Raw genomic sequence first — 17,500 nt, forward strand, 5'->3', positions numbered from 1 at the left:
GTGTGTCTGGTTGGACCTGGTGTGGTCTGGTTGGACCTGGTGTGGTCTGGTTGGACCTGGTGTGGTCTGTGTGGACAGTTTCTTTCAACTCCATGTTGTCTTCGTTCTGACCAAAACAATGCAGCGTACATGTGACATCATCGTGCATGCACAACTAAGGTGGAATCGATAAGCAGAATCATTAAGCAGGCAAACGATTCCAAGGAATCAAGCTACTGGGATCCGGTTCTCAAAAAGAACCGGTTCTGGATTCCCATCCCTGGTTGTGTGCCCCTTGCGCCCTGGTCAGTGGGGTCATGGATCACCACTCCATCCAAAGCTGGTTTCTGGACAGTGCTTTGGTCCACCGTTGTTTTTAAATGGATTCTATAAATAAACTTGAATTGAACCGAATGTCTTTCAGATTTTTGGGGAAACAAACTTTCAGTTCAGCTTTTACACCAACCTATTGTTGACTTTTTCTTTTTAAATTAAGTAAGTGGCCTCGTTATGTTGCCCATTATAGGTGTAACTGTAGATGAAAAATTGAGTTGGAGATCTCATACTGATGTTGTCTGTAAAAAAACCATGAAGTCAGCTGGCATTTGGAGCAGAGTCCGTTCATCGATAAATCATTCCTGTTTCTTGACTTTTTATTCTTGCTTCATTTATCCTGACATTATTTAGTGCAGTACTGTTTTGCTGTCAACCTGTCCCACACATCTCAATAAAATTCTCCTAATTCAAAAGACGTGTTTCAGAATGATCAGCTTTTCCAACAGACTCCACTCATCTGCTCCTCTTTCCAAAAAATTCAAACTTCTCTCAGTTTTGGATGTGAATGTTTTCCAGACCTGTGTCTTCATGTCCAAATATGGTCACTTAACTCATTCTTCCCAAAGTTTTTCAGAATTTCTTTATGTCGTCTTCTGTTATTCACAATTATCCTACATGATATTCAAGCAAATTCTATCTTCTGTACTGTCGAACTTCAGTCTGTCAGTATTCTGTTAAATATGGTGAAACCAAACCTGTGGAATAATCTATGACCTGAACTTTAATCAACATCTACTTCATCATTATTAAAAAAAACATCTGCAAAGGACTGGAATTCATGAAAAAACATAAGGCTGTGTATCATTTGATTTGTATTTGATGATTTGTAATGTGGATTACATTTTATTGTTTTTACTTTAGTTTATTAATTCAGTTATATTGCATGTTTTATTCTTTTCTCTTTTTTTCTTGTGTATTGTTCATTTCTGGGGAGGTATTCATAGAAGCCTTTTTCTGCTTCTAACCTCTCCTGCACAATAATGTGACTGGTTTGAATGTTCTTGTTTAATTTTGTGTTTTTTTTTTGCTGTTTTACAATATGCAAATAAATAAATAAAAATAAGTAAATTATAATCCCATGTTGTGTTTTTGTGGTGGAGGTAGAGTTTCTTGTCCTAAACCCATGTGAGATGCAGTGGTTTGAGTTCGGACTGACCTCATCCAGTGAGTCGCTGAGGAGTTGTGCCCGTCGTACTTTAATGTTGAGGAACAGAAGGTTCATGTCCACTCTCTGCCTGCGAGAAACTTTACTGACCAGGCTTTGCTGTTGGACACACAAAGAATAACAAATAAGAGCTTTTACTGGGACGCACCTGCATTCTATACATACTTTATGAGGACGCTAGGACGGAACAATGAGTCTTCAAGCAGCTGATTCTGTGGAATATTAGAAAGACCAACTAGAACACCGAGAAACCAGTAGAACAGTCCAGTCCCCCTTTAGAGGACCATAAACCTCCAGTCCCCCTTTGCAGGACCATAAACATAAACTCCAGTGCTGTTGGTTCCTGGAGCCCAAATATGGCTGTAAATAAGAGTAAATAGAACCCAGAGGACCAGAGGTACTTCAGTGAGCCACCGGGTCCTGTCCAGTGTGGGGCTTTGTGGGTCTCACCCTGGCCTGGCTGATCATCTGCTGCTCCGAGTCTTTCTGGATGATGGCTTTCTTCACCACCGTCGACAAGATGAAAGGAAACTGACAGAAAGAAAACCTGATGAGAGGAAAAAATGGACAGTTAATAACCCAGAGAGGCATGTCTAATATACGGACTGAACTGCACTGAACTGGACTGGACTGACTAAACTGGACTAAACTGGACTGAACTGAACTGGACTGGACTGGACTGACTAAACTGGACTAAACTGGACTGAACTGGACTGAACTGGGTTCTAAATGAGCCGGAAAAACCCAACAGTACCAAGAACCTTTAGAACTGACTGTTTGAACTGGAACCTCTAGACCAAGATTCTGAAACTCCTGTTCTTTCAGGTTCCACATTCAGTCTGATCTGATCTGCAGTGGACCCAACCAGGAAAACAGAACAGAATAAACTATAAATAATGACAACTGACAATTTATGTCTGCGTTTTGGTGCAAAAAAACCCATTAAATTATGAAAATATTTACTTTTATAAACTATCCAAACGAAACAGATGTGAATAACCTGAAAAAACGGACATTTCTTCATAAAATCAGTGTAATTTTCTCAGTCTTCTTCCTCCACTTCTCATTAGTCCATGTGCATTCTGGATCAGATCTCCAAAGACACTAAACACTGAGGAACAGGAAGAAAAGAGTTCAAACTGGACTGAATTTAATACAGACATTTCAGGTTGGACACATTTGTTCAGGTTAGTCACATTTTATTGGTACAGGAGAGTTTGGAAATGGAAAGAGTTTCACAATTTATGTGATTTTTTTTGCACTAAAACAAAGACAAACATTTGAAGTTGTCAATGAAAGATTTTTTGCTAAATTTGAGATGTTTTTTTTGGCTTAATTCAAGATTTTTTTTTTTTTTTTACTTAATTGAAGATTTTTTTTTTTTGCTTAATTCAATTTTTTTTTGCTTAATTCAATTCAAGACTGTGGAATTTTTACACTTTGTAAATTCATCCCGTGGGCTGGACTGGAACGTTTAGCGGGCCGGTTCATGGGTGTGGGCGGAGCCAGGACTGACCTGTTGGAGTTGCCGTAGTTCTGCCACGTCCTGTACTCCTCCATGAAGTCTATGTGGTCCAGAGTGATGTTGTAGAAGTCGGTGAAAGGCATGATGGGAGGAGAGGACACGCTGTTGGCTGCATCTGAGGACAAACGGACACGTCTGAGCTTTAATTCCACATGTGACTGTGCGTCCAGTGAGGAGATTTTAAAGGAACTTTTATTGTTCATTTACTGAAAGCCTTTTAACTTTGTCTTTTATCTGTTGGTTCAATGTTTTAACTGTGAAAGACAAGAACAGTCTGCACGCCGTTGTAAAAATATGCTCCAGGATCATCGGATTCAGACTAAGAGACTTGTCTTCCCTCTGGGAGCTCCAGGTGGTGAGAAAAGCACAGACCATCATAAGGGATTGATTGATTAATTAGGGACAGTGCATATTAATGAACCTCTCCAACAGGTGCAGCTGTAAATCTGTCAGATTGCAGCAGCAGTGCTAATTTCCATCTGTAGTCCGTAGGCAGGTGACAAGAAAGACAGTTGACAAAAAGGCAAAACCTCCTAAAAACCCACAGAACAACAGTGAGGACGATCGACTGATGGAAGCAGGTTTGGTTTTCCTTCATCCAGTCTTCCTCACCATGTGTTACAGCGTCAGAAGTTTGCCTTGATGCCTTCAGGCCGGCGTTACCGCGCTCCTCAGAGGAGAACCAACAGATATTCTAAATCTTTTATTCCTTCAGCTATCACACTTTTAAACTCTGACAGAAGCCATTTGAGTCATTTTATATGATTTTTATTTATTTTTTTTAATGTTAGCAGAACCAAAAGGGTCTTTTATCCCGTGTTTCCACTATGTGGTACAGACTCGACTCAGTCTTTTTGTGTTTCCATTATGAAAAAGGACCTGGAATCTGGTACCTGGTCCTAGTTTTTTGGAATCTGATACCAGTTTTTTGGAATCTGGTACCTGGTCCTAGTTTTTTGGAATCTGGTACCAGTTTTTTGGAATCTGGTACCTGGTCCTAGTTTTTTGGAATCTGGTACTAGTTTTTTGGAATCTGGTACCTGGTCCTAGTTTTTTGGTACCTCCTCCTCTGAGGTTCCAGGACTGGGGACCAGGTACTACAGGTGACACTGTGTAAACACTGCAGACCTCTGATTGGTCAGAGTGGTCTGTATGCCCCGCCCTTTTCCAGTAAATCTGTCAGTAGGTGAATCCACATGATGACAGTCTGTAAAACTACACCATGGTTTGTCCAGGAGGTTCAGACGCAAACATTCAGCAGGAGTTTGACCAGACAACAGGCAACCAGTGAGTTTATCAGCAACTGTGAGCAGAGCACACAGAAGGAACGCACCGCATCGCTATGACGACCAGGGACTGGAAAGAGGGAGGATCTGGAATGGAAAGGGTCTGGAATAGGACCTGGTACCAGAGTGGAACCGGTCTGGAATAGGACCTGGTACCAGAGTGGAAAGGGTCTGGAATAGGACCTGGTACCAGAGTGGAAAGGGTCTGGAATAGGACCTGGTACCAGAGTGGAACCGGTCTGGAATAGGACCTGGTACCAGAGTGGAAAGGGTCTGGAATAGGACCTGGTACCAGAGTGGAACCGGTCTGGAATAGGACCTGGTACCAGAGTGGAAAGGGTCTGGAATAGGACCTGGTACCAGAGTGGAACCGGTCTGGAATAGGACCTGGTACCAGAGTGGAAAGGGTCTGGAATAGGACCTGGTACCAGAGTGGAACCGGTCTGGAATAGGACCTGGTACCAGAGTGGAAAGGGTCTGGAATAGGACCTGGTACCAGAGTGGAAAGGGTCTGGAATAGGACCTGGTACCAGAGTGGAGTGGAGTCAGTTCCACATCGTGGAAAGGCAGCATAAGTCTTTTAGTCTGCATTGGTATTTATTGATTATTCATTGATTATTTCAATGCATTTAGTTGTTGCTTTTAATGATCTTGTATTTGTGCACAGTGGACTTTGGATGAGACTGATGTCTGTGGTAAAACTGCAAATGAACAGATGGGATGGGGGATAAATCCAGTTTTCTGAATGTGAATGTGAAGGGTGAGTCCGACTCACTGAACAGTCCCAGCACTTTGGTGGCAGATGGAATCCACCAGGAACACTTGGCCAGAGGAGGGAGTTCGTCCGCTTCAGCAGGAAACAGACGGGTGGAGATGAACTGCAGGAGGCGCTCCACCAGCTGCCTGAAGCGCCGCGCCGAAAGCCTGACAGACAGAGGAGGAGGAGGAGGAGGAGCATTAGACCGGGTCACATGGTCCCACACAGGTCACATGGTTCAACACGGGTCACATGGTCCCACATGGGTCACATGATCCCACACGGGTCACATGGTTCCACACGGGTCACATGGTTCCACATGGGTCACATGGTTCCACACGGGTCACATGGTTCCACATGGGTCACATGGTTCCACACGGGTCACATGATCCCACACGGGTCACATGGTTCCACATGGGTCACATGGTTCCACACGGGTCACATGATCCCACACGGGTCACATGGTTCCACATGGGTCACATGGTTCCACATGGGTCACATGGTTCCACATGGGTCACATGATCCCACACGGGTCACATGGTTCCACACAGGTCACATGGTTCCACATGGGTCACATGATCCCACACGGGTCACATGGTTCCACACGGGTCACATGGTTCCACACGGGTCACATGGTTCCACATGGGTCACATGGTTCCACACGGGTCACATGGGCCACACGGGTCACATGGTTCCACATGGGTCACATGGTTCCACACGGGTCACATGGTTCCACATGGGTCACATGGTTCCACACGGGTCACATGATCCCACACGGGTCACATGGTTCCACATGGGTCACATGGTTCCACACGGGTCACATGATCCCACATGGGTCACATGGTTCCACACGGGTCACATGGGCCACACGGGTCACATGGTTCCACATGGGTCACATGGTTCCACACGGGTCACATGGTTCCACATGGGTCACATGGTTCCACACGGGTCACATGATCCCACACGGGTCACATGATCCCACACGGGTCACATGGTTCCACATGGGTCACATGGTTCCACACGGGTCACATGATCCCACACGGGTCACATGGTTCCACATGGGTCACATGGTTCCACATGGGTCACATGGTTCCACATGGGTCACATGATCCCACACGGGTCACATGGTTCCACACGGGTCACATGGTTCCACATGGGTCACATGGTCCCACACGGGTCACATGGTTCCACATGGGTCACATGGTTCCACACGGGTCACATGGGCCACACGGGTCACATGGTTCTACATGGGTCACATGGTTCCACATGGGTCACATGGTCCCACACGGGTCACATGGTCCCACATGGGTCACATGGTTCCACATGGGTCACATGGGCCACACGGGTCACATGGTTCCACACGGGTCACATGGTCCCACACGGGTAACATGGTTCCACACGGGTCACATGGGCCACACGGGTCACATGGTTCCACACGGGTCACATGGTCCCACACGGGTCACATGGTTCCACACGGGTCACATGGGCCACACGGGTCACATGGTTCCACACGGGTCACATGGTTCCACAGGAGTCACATGGTTCCACCTGGCACCGTCACAACAACACCATCCCCAAAATATACACAAGCCCAAAAATAGACGCTTACTACCGCAGAGAAGAAAAAAAAGCAGCTTTGATGCAGAAATGGGAGGTTTTGGACCTGAGCAGAACCAAAGGGAACCTGTAATTTGAAGCAGCTGGCTTGTAAATCACAGAGAACAAGAAGAGAAGTCGCTTCACGTACATCTGCTGCTTCAGGCTTTTAGGACGGATGTGGAACTGAAACATGTAGACGCGTTTAGAACGACTGGAGCGGAGAAGGAGGAGCGGCCCGACCCGAAAGCTGCTGACGGAGGCACAGAGAACAGAAGAACACATGGAAGTCCATCTGTCTCATCGGAGTTTGAATTAGAAAAGCCACTGAATTTCTTGCACTGAATTTTTTTGCACTGAAATTAAGTATCTGAATTTTTTGTCTCTGAATTCAACTATGTTCATAAATTTAGAATAAAAAAAATTTTTGTATCTGATTTTTTTGCATCTGAATTTTTGTAATTCTAAATTCATTAACATAGTTGAATTCAGAGACAAAAAATTCAGATACTTAATTTCAGTGCAAAAAAATTCAGTGCTAGAAATTCAATGGCTTTTATAATTCAAAATCTGATGAGACAGATGGACTTCCATAAAAACATCACACCACTGTTTCCTGTTTTTCTCTTTTTTTGTCTCAAATATCAGTCATGCTTCTTGGAATTAAGAGAGAGTAATTGGAATTTCAGAGATTTTCATCTGTGAGTGGATTAAAGTGAGGACAGATGTGAAGTCTAGATGGACTGGGATTGTGGGGGGTGAAATTATGGGATGGAGCTTATGATGCATTTAAGTTATTCACTCCTTTGGTGAAGTTTAAAAAAAAGTGCCTTGAACTTAAAATTATTCAGAAATATTGAATTGAGATGGTAGATGTTTTTTGTTGTTGTGTTTTTTATTTTTTATTAAGTTGATGTATGCAGAGTTTCTGTGGTGCATCATGGGAAGACACCAGACGCTCGGAAAAGACAACACGATACGCCACTACAGAGAAATAATAGATTTCACCCTCTGATGGCGTTCACTTTTAACAGATATTTTACCAAGACATGGAAAAAAGGCTGTAATTTATTAGAAACGGAATCTTAACAGCACCTTAAGTTCTTACAATACCACCCTGTCGCCACGACAACCAGGATCAGCACCGCTTTGATGTCCTCCACCATCCACAGCTCCATGAGCGGAACATCCACATCCAACACAACCTCTGACCTCCAGTATTCGGCGAACTTGTCCCGGTCCCAGACTTCGGCCTGGGTTGGGCTCCGCGCAGATCCGCTGCGACAACAGTGCACCTCCAGCCACGGACTACAGACCGAACCGGTGGAAGGACGGACCGTGTTAATGCGAGGACAAGTTGTGGTCCGCGGACCGGGTACAGACAAATCTGGATGGATCAACAACAAACTTTGTGACTTCCTGGATTGAGGTGCGTTCAGGGATTGTCCGATTAAAGAGCGTTTGTGTGTCTGTAGTACTTCAACCAGATTCGCTAAGGAGTTGGAGAATAAATACTTGATTTCTGCTTTATATTCAAACAGCTGACTGTCCACTACCAGAATATACCGGCCAGGTGGCTGACCCATTGCTGCCTCTTCCTGTAATTTTTTTTTTTTTGGTGATCAAAGATGCCTCTTTTCATCATCTTACTCTCCCTTCTAACTGCCCTGGATCCTGGAACTCTCACTACTCCCTTACAACCTCCTGTTCAACAGACATTGTTACCTCTTTTGTCATCCTATGGCCGTGGTACTTAACGTGGTACTTAAATTTTCCACCCAGGATTATCTCATCCCTTTGGACTACTGTGTTTGTTGCCCCCCCTACTCAGTGTGTTACATTTCTTGTTCCACTGTCTTCAAACTTGTTATTGCAACAGCTATTTGTCCCCAACTCTTTCATTTCAACCAAGTCCCCGATGAAAGATAAAAGCTGTCAACATTTTAGCACTGCTTTTCATCGCATGCTAATCCCTCTCATGTTGGCCATCTCTGGCAATGTTCATCCAAATCCTGGGCCTGCTACAGTTAATATTAGTCCTACTGCTCCTAGTCTGGTATTTGATGATTTTTGTCAGCGTAAATCTCTGGGCTTCTTACATATCAATATCTGTAGTCTTTTACCTAAACTCGATTTGTTAAATTCCTGGGTACACGCTGCAGATCCTGATGTTTTACCAGTCTCTGAATCATGGCTTAAGAAAAGCATTGCAGATGCTGACATTTTAATACCAGGTTATTGTGTCTTTCGCCAAGATAGAGCCACCAAGGGAGGGGGTGTGATTCTCTTTGTAAAAGATCATCTGCAACGCTCTGTGTCACTGTCAAAGTCTGTTCCCAAGCTTCTTGAACTGCTTGTGTTAAAGATCAAACTGTCAAATAATTTCTCTCTTTCTGTTGCTGTCTGTTATAGACCACCCTCTGCCCCACTATCCTCTCTAACTGTACTCAGTGAACTTCTGGCCCCACACATCTCCTCTGAGTTTATTCTCCTTGGTGGCCTAAATTGGGACTTGACTAACCCCCCAGATACGGTCATTCAACAATTTGACGCACTAAATCTCTCGCAAATTATTTCAGAGCCCAACCGGTACAATTTGAAATCTCCTTCATCTGCATCTGCACTGTGGATCTGGTTCCAAGGCATTCTGGAAAACAGTCCAGTCCATGGAAAACAAACTCGCTTCCCCGCATTTTCCGAGTGCAATGTCCTTTGGTGACTCTGTTGTCACTGATAAGTCTCATATGGCTTCGCTTCTCAACCAACACTTGGTCAACTCAGCCCATGTCTTCTCTGCCAAGTCCCCCATTGCATCACATTCACCTACGACTTCCAGCTCTGGCACCTTCTCCTTTAGACCCATCCTGACCTTGGAGGTTCTAGAGGAACTCACCAAACTGGACTCCAACAGGTCAGCTGGCTCTGATGGGCTTGATCCCAGGTCTTGAAAAGTTGCTGCTCCGCTCATTGCCGTCCCCATCTCGTGGCTGTTTAATATGTGTCTGGAACTGTCTGTCTTTCCCACAGACTGGAAATCTGCACTGGTCTTTCCACTCTTTAAAGGTGGCTCAGGCTCTGACCCCAACTGCTACTGACCCATCTCCATTCTGCTGTGTCTGGCCAAGGTCCTAGAAAAACTGGTTCATAGACAGCTTAGCCACTGCATGGCTTCAAACAATATTCTGTCTAACCTTCAGTCTGGGTTCCGGCCAGGCCACGGGTGCACCACAGCTACTCTGTGGGTTTTGGATGACATTGTTACTTCCTTGGACTCCAAGTAAATCTGCATCGCTGCCTTCATCGATTTATCTCAGGCCTTGGATTCTGTCAACCACTCCATCCTCCTGCAGAGGCTCACCACCATTGGTCTGTCATCACACTCCTGCAACTGGTTCACCAGCGATCTAAACAACCGAGTTCAGCAAGTGAAGACTGAAAACATCTTGTCTGACCCTCTCACGATCACTAAAGGGGTGCCCCAAGGCTCCATCCTGGGCCCAACACTGTTCTCCATCTACATTAACGATGTAGCCAAGAACGCCGGTAACTCCAAGATCCACCTATATGCTGACGATACCATCTTCTACTCAGAGGGCCCCTCTCTCCATTCCGCAGCATCCACACTGCAGCTCAGTCTCAGTTCTATCCAGCAGTATTTTCACAGCCTGCATCTTTCCCTCAACACCAAGAAAACCAAATGCATTATTTTTGACCGGAAACACGATTCCACCACTGCCCCTAAAATCCTGTGTGCCGATGGCTCTGAACTGGAGTTTGTGACCTGTTATAAATCCCTTGGTCTGAGGTTGGACTCGTCCGTCTCCTTCACCACCCACATGAAGCACCTGCAGTCCAAAGTCAAAGCTCACTTGAGCTTTCTGTGTCAGAATCAGACCTCCTTCACCCGTTCAGCCAAACACTTACTTGTTAAAATGACCATCCTGCCCATATTTGATCATGGTGACTCCATCTATAGGATGGCTTCTCGTTCCACCCTCAGCAGACTTGACCCTCTCCACCATTCTGCCGTCAGTTTCGTCACCGGTGCTCCTTTCTCCACTCACCACTGTCACCTGTAGAACTTAGCTGACTGGACCTCCCTCCACACCAGACGGCTCCGTCACTGGTTCCAGCTCATTTACTAAACCTTACTCAGAAAAACCCCTCCTTACCCCTCCTCCCTTCTTCACCTCTCCCATTCTGCACTCAATCTCAAGTCCAATAAGCTCATCAGACTCACTATCCCCAAAGCCCACACTGTTTTCGGTCACAGTGCCTTCCGATTTGCTGCAGCGAACGACTGGAACGTTCTACAAAACCCCCTCAAACTCACTGTCCTCACATCTCTCACTGTTTTTAAGCAAAACCTGGAACAAATTTGAGTTGACTGTTGCACCTGTTGAGTATTTGTCTTTAACATGTCTCACTGTCATTGTTGTAATGTATTTATTTATTAACTATTTGTTTTTGTAATTGTTTAAGCTTGTTTTTACTTCTTACTTTTAGCCTCCTCACCCCCTTCCCCTCAAGGAGCCGTTGCTCTTTGATCAGGCTGCATTTGTAAATCAGAATCTGTTCTTAATTGCTTGCCTGGGTAAATAAAGGTTAAATAAAAATAAATAAATAAATATTAGGTTTAAAGGAGAGGCAAAAAAATAAGCTTTTGCTTCTAGCCTATTCCTTTTCTGGTTTTTATGTTTATTACAATTGATGTACTGAGTACAATGATCAATGTAAAACCAAAAATAAAGTCATTCATTCATTCATTCATTTTTTAGGCTTGGAAGAACTTTAGTGAATCGACCACAGGTGTCAAACATGAGGCCCAGGGGCCAAAACCAGCCCGCCAAAGGATCTGATCTGGTCTGCAGGATGAATTTACAAAGTGCGAGTTAAGACATCGAACTGCAGCTCCAGGAAAGTGGAATTACAAAACAGACATGAGTGTTGACCAACAGCTGCTGCAGATCCAGGAGTAAACTGAGAAAACATGAGTGATGAACCAGAGGGTGAAGAAAAAAAAAAACAAATTAAAAAAACAGAGGGTGAAGCAAAAAAAAAAACAAATAAAAAAACAGAGGGTGAAGCAAAAAAACCAAATAAAAAAACAGAGGGTGAAGCAAAAAAAAAACATAAAAAAAACAGAGGGTGAAGCAAAAAAAAAAAAACATGAAAAAACAGAGGGTGAAGCAAAAAAAACCCATAAAAAACAGAGGGTGAAGCAAAAAAAAAAAAACCCAACAAAAAAACAGAATGAAGCAAAAAAAAAGAGGGTGAAGCAAAAAAAACAACAACAAAAAAACAGAATGAAGCAAAAAAAAAAAAGAGGGTGAAGCAAAAAAAAAACAACAAAAAAACAGAATGAAGCGAAAAAAAAGAGGGTGAAGCAAAAAAAAAAAAACAGAGGGTGAAGCAAAACAATAAATAAATAAAAAACAGAGTGTGAAGCAAAAAAACAAATAAAAAAACAGAGGATGAAGCAAAACAATAAATAAATAAAAAACAGAGGATGAAGCAAAAAAAATTAAACAAAACAGAGGATGAAGCAAAAAAAACAGAGGGTGAAGCAAAAAACCCCAAAAAACAGGGTGAAGCAAAAAAAACAAAACAAACCAAAACAAATAAACAGGGTGAAGCAAAAGAAAAAGAAAACAGAGGGTGAAGCAAAAAAAAAAAAAAAAAAAAAATCAAACAGAGAGTGAAGCAACAAACAAACAAACAGAGGGTGAAGCTGACCTTTTCAACCAGTGAACCAGGAAGTGGTGGTCGGCCTCCGACAGAACGGAGATCTGCCTCAGCAGGTGAGCGTAGATCACATAGGTACTGATACTGGAGTACTGGGGGTTCTGCACAAATACACAACAGCACAACACGAAACAACACAATGAGAATTCCATAGAATTAGTCGTTCAGTTCGTACCAGAGGAATCCCACAAACAGAACTCAGAAAATCAACATTTGGTCCAAATCTGTCATTTCATGTCCAAAAATGTTTGACTTTAGGAAATATTGATGCAAAAGTCCTGGAGTTTTGGACATTTTTACACTGAGCCGAGGTGGTTTTTGCCTCGTTCCACAGAGTTAATACATACAATGAAATATACAATTTTATTTATTTACAACCCATTTAAAACTTTTATTTTCTGCCTTGGTTTTTGATGATTTTTTTCCCTCATTGTTTTTAATTGCAATTTTTGTGTTGTCAGGGTCAGGGGTCAGGGTTAGGGGGTCAGGGGTCAGACGTGGTGTCCACTTTCAGAGGAACATGGAGCTGACTGTCGGACAGAAACATCTGTTCTGACCTGATGAATTCACAGTGAGGTTGAGCTTCAGTTCTGGACTTGGAGCCAAAAACATTGACCTTTAACCCCAAAATCCCATCAGCTGGTGGTTCAGTCCAAATCCACATCCATACCAAATGTGAACAGATCCCGTCTCACCTGAACCAGGATGAAATAAGCTCGAAGGTCATCTTTAGACCGAGGCCTGGAAGGAAAAGGCAGCAGAAAAACCATCATCAGTCCCATCCTAGAACCAGAACCTGCTTTTGTTTACTTTAGTTCATGGACACACATCAACCTGATTTACTGAAAAATATGAATGAAACGCATCTGTTTAACTCTAGAAGTGCTTTTCTCACTAACGTTATAATGAAATAAAGGTTCAACTACAGTACGTTCATCAGTGACAGTATTTTGGGTCAATATTCAGACGGTTTCTGGGTCATGGTTCATATTTCAGTCCATTTTCATCTCCATCCGAACACCATGGTGTCTTCGGTCAAAGGTTGCAGTTGGATGTCAATGCTTCTCACCCTTTCCACTCCCTCAACAGGCTGTTGATGATCCCTTTGAGCACTGACTTCTGGATGTCCTGAGGCTGAAACCAAAAAAAAAACAAACAGCATTTCATCTGACACACAAAAGCATTTCTAAATGTCATTAACACCCAAAAAAAACATGTTTAAAAAAATGAAACTACTAGCAGCATTGTACCCGTGGTGCTATTGTACAATAGTACCCTCCCGTGGTGCAACATGGGGACACGCGTCAGACATTGATGGGACATGGGGCGGGACCAAAACATGCACTATATAGTAGGATATCACAATATTTCATTTCACAATACTACATTGATATTAAGAAGTACTGTATCAATATTTTTAGGTATTTCTTCAAATGCAGATCTTGTGGAGGTTCATTTTTGTTTTTTGTTTAAATTTTATTTATTCTTATTTCACACTCTTTTATTTAATAATGTTGGTTCCTTTGTTGGGATTGAACTCAAATCCTGTTCTGATGTTAGTTGTGAACTAACTGAATCTGAACATTTGAACAGGATCTGAAACTGGAATGTCTGTAAAACAGAATTTCAGTTTGAACACAGTTGGAACATTTGCTGATAGAACATTAGATCCTGTTGGGATCAAATACAAATGTGTTTAGGATTTGTGCAGATTTATGATGGAATTCAATTCTTCAAGGAAATAATCATTTAAAAAAAAATTGCCTTTTTAACAGTATCATGATATATCATATCGTGATCCTAGTATTGGGATTTGTATCATACTGTCAGACTCTTGCTGATACACAGCCCTAATTCTTACATGAACCACTTGATCACCGTAGCAACAACATCAAAGTGTGTTGCAACCAAGGTTACTATCGTTAACGAAAACTAATGAAATGACGAAAACTAGAACTGACAAAACATTTTCGTTATCTGAAATAAATAAAAACTATAATTAAAAGAAAAAAAAAACATAACTAACTGAAATTGTATTGTGTGTTTATAAAAATAACTACAACGGATAAAAATTATGGATAAAATTCCCTTCGTTTTCATTTTTGTCAATGTCAGATGAATATAAAATCGATTTATTTCACTTGAGAAATTTTAGCTGTTGGCAACATGTGACATTTCATGGTCAGTCACTTCACATCACTCGTGGTTGATTATACCGCGTTTCCACTACGTGGAACCGGCTCGGCTCGGCTCAGCTCAGTATTCCCTCAGACCGTTTCCATCCCAGATACTACTGACTTTACAGGACCTGGTCGTCATAGCGATGCGGCGCCTTATTTCTGTGTCGTCTGCTCAGAGTTGCTGAAAACTGGCTCGTTGCCTGTTGTCTGGTCTGAATGTTTGCGTCTTCCACCACAGACTGAATCTGGACCGACCCTGGACCGACCCTGGACCGACCCTGGTCTAGTTCATCTGTTCTCATGTGGATTCATGGAGCCACAGATGGACTGGAAAAGGGCGGGGCACAGAAAACTGTCTGACCAATCAGTGGTCTGCACTGTTTATACGTCACGGTTTAGTATCGACTGGAACCTCAGCAGAGGAGAGACCAAAAAACTAGTACCAGGTACCAGATTCCAAAAAACTAGTACCAGGTACCAGATTTAAAAAACTAGTACCAGGTACCAGATTACAAAAAACTAGTACCAGGTACCAGATTTAAAAAACTAGTACCAGGTACCAGATAACAAAAAACTAGTACCAGGTACCAGATTACAAAAACTAGTACCAGGTGCCAGATAACAAAAAAATAGTACCAGGTACCAGATTACAAAAAACTAGTACCAGGTACCAGATTCCAAAAAACTAGTACCAGGTACCAGATTCAAAAAACTAGTACCAGGTACCAGATTCAAAAAACTAGTACCAGGTACCAGATTCAAAAAACTAGTACCAGGTACCAGATTCCAGGTCCTTTTTCATAATGGAAACGCAAAAAGGCCGAGTCGAGTCAAGTCGAGTCGAGTCGATACCACGCAGTGGAAATGCGACAGAGTCGTCTTCTGGTCCCCACTCTACCTGGAAACATGGAGACTAAAGCAGCAGAGTCCTGTCTGGGATTGATTTGAATAGGAGCACAGAGAAGAAGAGAAAAGAGACCACTGAACTACAACTGAACTACAACTGAACTACAACTGAACTACAACTAAAACTAAAATAAAAATAAATATTTAGAAAAAAACTAATAAAAATTATCAAACCTGCTCTAAAAACTAATTAAAATGAACTGAATTAGAGAAAAAAAGCTCTAAACTAAATACAACTAAACTAGAATGAAAACTCCAAAACTATTTGAACCTTGGTCACAACTCTCTCTCTCTCTCTGGGCGGTCTAGTATTGATATTCAAAGGTGGGTTCAGTCAGGTAGAACCCCCCCCCCCCCAGGTTTAAGATATTTCAAACTCTATGAAAATGACGTGATGTTCAGCTGGTTTTGCAAATGAGCAGCTGCTACAGACGTCTGTCACAGCCGTTGGATTTTAGACTTTTTCAAAGCCTTTCAAACTTTGACTCTTTTTCTTTCCTTTTCTTTCTTCTTCAGATCGGCATCAGCTGATGTCCACCTTCAGCTCCTGTTCCAAACACAGTGTGTGTGTGTGTGTGTGTGTGTGTGCAGTGGGATTCACCCTTCTATGTCCTTCTGAAGAACGCTCCACAGTAAAAAAAAAGTACAATAATAACTATACTGCAAGATAACATTAAAAACAGATAACAAACAAACAAACAAACAAACAAAGTTATAAGAATATTAAATAAATAGACCTAAGTATAATTGTATGTATGTATGTGTGTGTGTGTGTGTGTTTGCTAATATCTACGTTTGCTAATATTGCTAATATACATTGCTTTATAACATTTAAATCTGCTACTTTTCCCACAGTCCTTTACTTTATCAGTACTTCTGCCAATCATGTGTCAGGAGGCGTGTCCTTATCGACTCTTACTGTGTTGAGCAGAGCGTCGTAAACAGCGTTGACGAACTTGGCGTTGACTCCAGAGTCGTCGATCGTGTTAAAGGAGCCGTTCGCCTCTCGCTGTGGGGAAAAAAAAACAGTTACGAAGTCCGGTGAAAGTTCGTTAGCATCAAAAACAGTACAACTTCTTCCTGTGGGCGTGGTTTACCTTAAAGGCAGCGTTGATTTCTATGAAGGAGTCGAAGGTGGTCAGGTAAAACTCCCGGACCTCCCTCCAGTCGCCTGATTGGCCGGCACGCTCCATGTCCTCCCTGATGACAGACAGAGTTTAACACCGGTTCCATTTAACGACTTTAACACCGGTTCCATTTAACGACTTTAACACCGGTTCCATAACACCGGTTCCATTTAACGACTTTAACACCGGTTCCATTTAACGACTTTAACACCGGTTCCATTTAACGACTTTAACACCGGTTCCATTTAACGACTTTAACACCGGTTCCATAACACCGGTTCCATTTAACGACTTTAACACCGGTTCCATTTAACGACTTTAACACCGGTTCCATTTAACGACTTTAACACCGGTTCCATAACACCGGTTCCATTTAACGACTTTAACACCGGTTCCATTTAACGACTTTAACACCGGTTCCATTTAACGACTTTAACACCGGTTCCATTTAACGACTTTAACACCGGTTCCTTTTAACGACTTTAACCACCTGATGTTTAATGTCGGACGGACACACCAGTCCCTTTGGTCCACGGCAAGATTATTATCGTTAAGGTTTTGGTCATGTGACTCTAGTTCAGGGGTTTCAAACCTGCGTCATGGGGGCCAAATGAGGTCCACCAAAGGTTCCAATGTGTCCCACCAAAGGTTCCAATGTGGTCCACCAAAGGTTCCAATGTGTCCCATCAAAGGTTCCAATGTGTCCCATCAAAGGTTCCAATGTGGCCCGCCAAAGGTTCCAATGTAGTCCACCAAAGGTTCCAATGTGTCCCACCAAAGGTTCCAATGGAGCCCACCAAAGGTTCCAATGTGGCCCACCAAAGGTTCCAATGTGGTCCACCAAAGGTTCCAATGTGTCCCATCAGAGGTTCCAATGTGGCCCACCAAAGGCTCCAAT

General features: G+C 42.9%; 1 protein-coding gene across 1 annotated transcript in view; it reads right to left on the reverse strand.

Moving 5' to 3' along the window:
- Positions 1-1,194: 1,194 nt before the first annotated feature.
- Positions 1,195-17,500, reverse strand: part of LOC115416474 (probable E3 ubiquitin-protein ligase HECTD2) — a gene marked incomplete at its 3' end in the record, with an annotated part of 41,964 nt that continues 25,658 nt past the window's right edge. The window contains exons 4-12 of the mRNA XM_030130248.1: positions 16,573-16,675; positions 16,395-16,484; positions 13,459-13,523; positions 13,085-13,130; positions 12,381-12,490; positions 5,067-5,215; positions 2,997-3,120; positions 1,931-2,027; positions 1,195-1,579 (exon numbers count right to left, since the gene is read on the reverse strand). Coding sequence (XP_029986108.1) covers positions 1,195-1,579; positions 1,931-2,027; positions 2,997-3,120; positions 5,067-5,215; positions 12,381-12,490; positions 13,085-13,130; positions 13,459-13,523; positions 16,395-16,484; positions 16,573-16,675 — 1,169 coding nt within the window. The remainder of the gene's footprint in view (positions 1,580-1,930; positions 2,028-2,996; positions 3,121-5,066; positions 5,216-12,380; positions 12,491-13,084; positions 13,131-13,458; positions 13,524-16,394; positions 16,485-16,572; positions 16,676-17,500) is intronic.

The sequence above is a fragment of the Sphaeramia orbicularis genome, unplaced genomic scaffold (genome assembly GCF_902148855.1).
Source record: "Sphaeramia orbicularis unplaced genomic scaffold, fSphaOr1.1, whole genome shotgun sequence".
NCBI lineage: Eukaryota > Metazoa > Chordata > Actinopteri > Kurtiformes > Apogonidae > Sphaeramia > Sphaeramia orbicularis.